The sequence below is a fragment of the Tupaia chinensis genome, unplaced genomic scaffold, assembly GCF_000334495.1.
Source record: "Tupaia chinensis unplaced genomic scaffold, TupChi_1.0 Scaffold144642_1, whole genome shotgun sequence".
NCBI classification, from domain to species: domain Eukaryota; kingdom Metazoa; phylum Chordata; class Mammalia; order Scandentia; family Tupaiidae; genus Tupaia; species Tupaia belangeri.
The window spans coordinates 786,617-794,025 of NW_006204503.1; the positions used below are offsets into that span (position 1 = coordinate 786,617).

At 38.3% G+C, this 7,409-nt stretch overlaps 1 protein-coding gene across 3 annotated transcripts in view; it reads left to right on the forward strand.

The window, feature by feature from the left end:
• The window catches only part of LOC102491041 (E3 ubiquitin-protein ligase RNFT1), a 14,962-nt gene extending 7,559 nt beyond the window's left edge, over positions 1 to 7,403 (forward strand). For all 3 annotated transcript variants that reach the window (XM_027767775.1, XM_006167219.1, XM_006167220.3), the window contains 4 exons: positions 1,165 to 1,323; positions 2,575 to 2,640; positions 6,547 to 6,648; positions 7,134 to 7,403. In XM_027767775.1, coding sequence (XP_027623576.1) covers positions 1,165 to 1,323; positions 2,575 to 2,640; positions 6,547 to 6,648; positions 7,134 to 7,268 — 462 coding nt within the window. In that variant the 3' untranslated portion in view covers positions 7,269 to 7,403. The remainder of the gene's footprint in view (positions 1 to 1,164; positions 1,324 to 2,574; positions 2,641 to 6,546; positions 6,649 to 7,133) is intronic.
• Positions 7,404 to 7,409: the final 6 nt, after the last annotated feature.

Consider the following 7,409-nt stretch of genomic DNA (forward strand, 5'->3'; position numbering starts at 1 on the left):
CGGGACTCGAACCGCGGTCAACTACATGGGAGTCCAGCAACATAACCATTATGCTAACTGCTTGTCCAAATGCTACCTAATTCTTCACTGAAATGACTTTTTTGATAATTTTTTAGTTTGCTAAATAAGCTAATTTTACTTATCTATCAACGTATGATCTCAGCCTAACAAAGATGTTTTCAAAGACTTGAACCTAAATATTAACCTCTTTAGGTATAATCAGAATTATATTTGCTTCAGAATAATAAAATCATCAATCCTGGGGCCAGCACATGGCATGATGGTTAAGGCACTGGACTCCCACATGGCTGACACAGTTCGAGTCCTAGACCTGGTGGCTTGAAAATCATGCCAGGTGTTTGTATGCATGCTCAAAATCCCAGAAGAAAAAGGAATTGTGGCATGACCACCCCCTATGGGGAGTGATTTCTCACTTTCCCTCTCTCTCTAGTGGGCACACATGTGCTATGGTGAACACTTAAAAAAAAAATCGGTCTTCACATCATATAAGGGAAAATTTGTACTTTTATTTTCCTCCAGGGCATTATCAACTGATTTCTGACTATACTGGTTTCCCATAGTCAATAGAAACTTTAAATTGGGGACCAACAGTTAGCGTGATGACTATGTTGTTGGATTCCCATGTAGTCAACCACGGTTTGAGTCCTGGACCCGGTGGCTTAAACTCATGCCAGGCACGTGTGCATACGTGCCCAAGATCCCGAGAGGAGAATGGAAGAGAAGGGATTGCGACGTGGCCATCCCCCTGGGGGGGGGATTTCTTGCTTTCTGTATGTCTCTGTCTTTCTGGCAAGCACACGTGCCCTATAGCAAAAACCTCTCCAAAAAAAGAAAAGAAAAAAAAACTTTAAATTTTTGTAATCAGCAAAGACATAATCATATAAATAAATTTTACTGCTGTATGTATAAAACATGTTTACTGTATCATTTTTAAAAAGTTCTTTGTAAGCAGACCACCTAGTGACTAATTTATGAGAGCCACGTTGAGATTGTCAATCATAATCATTATGAAGATTAATTTTATAGTCATTTGTTTTATTGCATCATACACTTATGATGTCTTCAGTACAGTATTAACTACTTGTGCTTTGTACTTAAGTAGTTTGGGAAGCTCTATTTATTTTCTCTTTCCTTCATTTTTAGGGTTACTGGTATATGCTTTTAGAAGAATTATGTCAGTATTACCGAACTTTCGTCCCCGTACCAGTTTGGTTCCGTTATCTGATAAGCTATGGGGAGTTTGGTAACGTAACTAAATGGAGTCTTGGGATATTGCTGGCTTTACTATACCTCATACTAAAAGTAGGTAAAATTATAAATTTTGTCATTGCATAATGATTGATATGATGATCACTAATTTTATATATTACTACTATTCTCTTTAACTGTTTTAGAGTTTATCTTCATATCACTTTTGAAGCAGTAGCATATTCTATATCTGTTTAGAAATGGAAGAATGGAAATATATCTTAATACAATGGTTCTCAGTTTTACTAGAGGGAGAGAGAATGGAGTTTCAAAGAACATTGAACTAGAACATACCCATCCTCAATAGTAACATTTGCTGTACATGTAATTCTTAAACTATTGAAATACCTTATCTTATTCCTTGTATGCCTACTCCCCTCAATTTAATAATAACGTAATTACATTTTCAAATCTAAATGTTAAGAACATGTGAACCAAGGGGCCAGCAGGTGGCATGGTGGTTAAGGGCATTGGACTCCCACATAGCCAACAGCAGTTTGAGTCCTAGACCTGGTGGCTTGCTTTCTCACTTTCTCTTTCTCTGGTCAAATTAAAAATAAATAAATAAATGCAAAAATAAAGTTAAGTAAAATAATTCTTTTTTTTTTTTTTTTTGACTATAGGATGCATGTGCTCACCAGAAAGACAGAGATAGAGAGAAAGTGAGAAATCACACCCCAAGGGGGAATGGCCATGCCACAATCCCTTCTCCTCCATTCTCTTCTCAGGATCTTGGGCACGCACGCACACGCGCCTAGCGTGTGTTTAAGCCTCTGGGTCCGGGACTCGAACAGAGGTTGACTACATGGGAGTCCAGCGACACAGCCATTACATCAACTGCTGGTCCCTAAATAAAATAATTCTTTAATAAAAAGGATATGTGAACCTAAAAGTAATTGTTTTGCCGTTGATATAGTTTATTTGATCAAATCATAACTAGAAATTTAGATGTACTTCAGTTTAATAAAGATTTCATTCATATCTATAATTTGAGTAGAATATTCAGCCATATTTCCTGAAAGCATACTGGACATGCAGAAGACTGCCTAAGATCTGACAGGTTAGAGGACTGAAAGAAAAGGATTATAGCATGACCAAACCCTGTGGCAGGTGCTAACTCTTACATGCATGCACACACACTCTTTAATGAATAAAGAAAAGAATAATTTAAAAATATGTATAGACTATTAGTTGTGACATGCACTGAGTATTAGGTTAATTTGAGAACATGATGTTGTGAAATTTCAGCTTTGATCTTAGGGTTTAACAGGTGAATACTGAATTATCTCTTTATTTTTCTTTCAGCTTTTGGATTTTTTTGGACATCTGAGACGTTTCAGACAGGTTTTGCAAATATTTTTCATGCGACCAGTAAGTACTTTTTTTATCAGGGAGAACACTTTTACCTTTTTTCATTATAAAAATTTGGCGGCCACCAGGTGGTGTGATAATTAAGGTGCTGAATCCCATATGGACAGCTCTGCAGTGTGAGTCTTGAACCTGGTTTCTTGAAAAATATGCCAGGTGTGTGTGCATGGGTGTCCAGAATCCCAAGAGGAGGATAGAGAAAGGACTGCAGTGTGGCCATCCCCCTGGGGTGATTTCTCACTTTCCTTCTCTCTCCAGCAAGCACACACACACCTGAATAAAATTTAGATTAGTTGTACAAATATAGTTTTCATAATCGGATGATAATTTTCTTTTACTTTGAGATGATTTCCTAGTACTTTGACAGTAGGGGGTGTAGTGACTTAGGACTATTATTTCTATGATCTGTTTCCTCAATTGCATATTGACAACCACCTGCTAGTTGTTGTGGTGCTTATGTATTTTAATATGTCTCTTGCCCCTTCAAATCTCTTGATATTAAAAAAAAAAAATCTTGACATTATTTTTAAAGAATTATTTAATTATATTTATTATTATTATTTTAACATTTTTTGCTGAAGGGCACATGTGCTCACCAGAGAAAGGCACAGAGAATGAGAAATAAAGTGAGAAAACAAGCTGCCAGGCCTGCAACTCAAACTGTGGTCGAGCATGTGGGAGTCCAGTGCCCCAACCACCATGCCACCTGCTGGCCCCATCTCTTGATTTTTTTAAGGGTTTATTACCTTCTTTTTTATTTTTTTAAATTTTTTTTGGAGAGGTTTTTGCTATAGGGCAGGTGCGCTCGCCAGACAGAGAGACAGGGAGACAGAAAGCAAGAAATCATCCCTGGGGGCATGGCCATGCCACAGTCCCTTCTCCTCCATTCTCCTCTCGGGATCTTGGGCACGTACACACACGCGCCCAGCGTGAGTTTAAGTTCTGGGACTCAAACCACGGTCGACTACATGGGAGTCCAGCAACATAGCCATTATGCTAACTGCTGGTCCCTATAAACACCTTCTTAAAAATCTTTTTTTTTTAAAAGAATTATTTTATTTAACTTTATTTAATATTATTATCATTATTATTTTCCAGTTTGATCAGAGAGAGACAGAGAGAGAGGAAGTGAGAAAGCAAGCCACCAGGTCCGAGACTTGAACCGTGGTCAGCCATGTGGGAGTCCAGAGCCTTTAACCACCATGCCACTTGCCGGCCCCTGTACACCTTCTTAAACATCCTGTTACACTTTTGTTTCCCCTCTTAAAAAAAAATATTTAATTAATTTTTTAATTTGGCCAGAGAGACAAAAGGATGATGAGAAAGCAAGCTACCACTTCCAGGGCTTGAACCATGGCTGGCCATGTGGGAGTCCTGTACCTTAACCACCACACCACCTGGTGGCAGCTTCTCTTTTTGAATCCACAAATGGTAACTTCATGTATTTCCACTAACTCATTTGGCTTCTATGAATATGCTTCTACTGTAATTTATAGTGTATATGAAAAGAGCTCATTGCTCAAACTCAGGTCCCTTGCAGTTTTCTTACTGTAGGAAATTTCTCTATTACTTAAATTCAATGCACAAATAAGTTCACAACATGGAATAAACAATTGAGACTGATGTCAGTTATAAACATGATTATTATGTGATTCTATTAGTTACAGATTTCAGAAGAAATCTGTAATTAGAGACAGCTAATTTACTATTTAATAGCTTCAAATGTTCCCAGATTTCAGTGTTTGATCCTTAGGTCTGCAGTCCATTAAATAATTATTTAGTAGCACTCAATGGGACTGACTTACTAGACAGCCAACCTAATAATTTACTGTTAAAATAAAAACTATGTCTACAAAGTGGACCAGACTAAATAGCCAGAGTAATTTTTCTCCAAGATAGTGTTGTAGAAACAACCTTTCTATGTATTCAATGCAAAATTCATTTTTTAAGCTAAGATCCAATAAAATTCAAAGAATTTAGCTTTGTCCAAATTAATTCAATTGATGATTATGTCATGGGCCCTTGTACTGTAATTGATCTAGTAAAATCTGTGCTGAAATACCCTCAAGAAAATACCCTGGGACCAGCAGATGGTGTAATGTTTATGTCACTAGACTCCCACATAGTCAGCTGCGATTTGAGTCCCCAGACCTGGTGGCTTAAAACTCAAGGGCGCATGTGTGTGTGTGTGTGTGTGTGCCTAAGATCCCAGGAGAAGGGATTGTGGTGTGGCCATACACCCTGAGGGGTGATTTCTTGCTTGCTTTCTGTTTCTCTCTGTCCAGGGAGTGCATGTGCCCTATAGCAAAAATCTCTCTCAGAAACAAAAACAAAATCAACAACAAAAAACCCTGATATTCTTTCTCCATGAGACAAAGAATAAAGACAGTATCAGTCAGGCCAGCCCATGGGTTGATGATTAAGGCAGCTGGTTCTCAAATGACCAACTGTGCAGTTCAAGTGCCATGGCTTCAGGGATATGCAGGCACGTATGTTTGTGTGTGTGTGTGCGCGCGCGTGTGTGCCCAGAATCCCTGGAGGGTAGGGAGAAGGGGTAAACGAGTGAGAAATGGAGAAGGGATTGTGGCATGCTCATTCTCTATGGGAGGTGCTTGTTCACTCTTCCCCCTCCTGTCTCCAGCAAGCACAGGTACCCTCTGGCAAATAATAAAAACCAGTATCAGTCATTGACGCTCTGGTTTATTTCTAAGTCTCCCTGAAATATCCTGAACACGTACACACGTTCTTCAGTTCCACCAGGGAAATGTAATCACCATCAGGATAAGTCATCACCTGTAGGAAATCTCCAAAATGCTATACAAGAATGGTGGTTTTGTTTGTTTTGGAGAGGTTTCTGCTATAGGGCGTGTGTACTTGCCAGAAAGACAGAGACAGAGAGACATGAAGCGAGAGATCACCTCCCAGGGAGGATGGCCATGCCGCAATTCCTCTCCTCTCGAAATCGGGCATGCACACACATGCCTGGTGTGAGTTTAAGCCAGGGAGCTGCTGTGCATGGGTTAAGCACTGTGTAGAAGAAGCCAATCCCATGTAGCCAACCAGTTTCAGTCCTAGTCCTGGTAGCTTGAAAAATATACTGGGCCCATGGCTCATGTCCCCAGGATTCTGATGGGATAGAGAAATGGAAGAAAGAGGGGCTGGAAGGTGGCATGATGGTTAAGGACGCTGGACTCTCAACATGGCTGATCACGGTTCAAGTCCTGGACCTGTTGGTTTCCTTTTTTATTTTTTCTTTCTCTCTTTCTGGTCAAATTAGAAAATAATAGTAGTAAATAAAGTTAAAATAATTCTTTTTAAAAAATGGAGGAAAGAGAATGACAAGGTCCCATGGGAGGGCTTTTTCTCTGCCTGTCTTTTGTGCACATACATGTGCTCTCTGGCATTAAAAAATTTTTGAGACAGATTCCTGGGTTATACCCCAGTATTTCTGAATGAATTGATATTTAGTATGGAACTGAAATCTGTTAAAGCAAGCTCCTCAAATGAGTTACACTGACCAAGCTAAGCTCTGAATTGATGTTATGAACCACTGCCATTGGTAATGATTCAATTAAAGAGCCCTGGGTTGTATAATAGATGGATATAGAGTTTATAATATTTAGTTTTATTTCAAATTGCATAGTCTCATAAGCAGTTGTGTTGAATTTGAAGCACTGTCATCATTTGGGAATGGAGTGAATCTAACAGTTTTCGAAGATCATATTATGTATTATTTAGCAATTTCACCTTGGTGCAGTCAAGATGTGGTTCACCTTTGAAATGCTGTATCCTTTGGAAAAGTTTTCAAATGCCTGATTCCAAGGAGATTTGAGAGGTACAGTATCACCTGTGTATTTGAGGAAAAGGAAAAAGAAATTTGTAGATAAACAGAATTTACTATTTTTATAGAGTTATGGAGTGGCTGCCAGCAAGAGGCAGTGTTCAGATGTGGATGATATTTGTTCAATATGTCAAGCTGAATTTCAGAAGCCAATTCTTCTTATTTGTCAGGTAATTACACTTTTCAGCAATCCAAATAATATTCAGTATGACTTGAAAGGTCACTTTTCATCTTTAAGACTGGGTACCAAAGTGATTAGAAAACAGTTTACTGAATAGTTTGACAGTAGTCTTTCAGAACAATACCAACATTTGTTATTAGATTGTGTAAGGCCTTTTCTAGTTCTCTGTGGCAGTTACTAGAAAGATCAGAGACTATTACACTGTTAAAAGTCACCATACTTATAAGTATACCTACGCATAGCTTAGATGTTGTTAAAAGTGCCTAAAGGAATAGTACAGTAGGAGGACATTAGTGGCTCTCCCACTAATACTGCTCCTTTGTATTGTCAAGTGTGTCACACTCCATTTTCTTGTCTGTAAAATGAGGGAATTTGTGCCTTCCAACATCCTTTTCAGCTCTAAAGAATGTGATACTCTACAATGTGATGAATGCAAAATGTTAAGTATAAAATCTAATTCTTAATTCCCTACAGCATATATTTTGTGAAGAGTGCATCACCTTATGGTTTAATAGAGAAAAAACGTGTCCACTGTGCAGAACTGTGATTTCAGACCATATACACAAATGGAAAGATGGCGCTACTTCATCACACCTTCAAATATATTAAGTTGTATAAACTGTCAAGGCCACAAAACACTCATTTAATTCGGTTACAGTGACTATTAGGATAGATTCTTAGGGGTAGAAGAAAAATATTTTCGAGTGGTTTTATAATATCCAATTTATCAAAAATCTAAATGAAAGAACC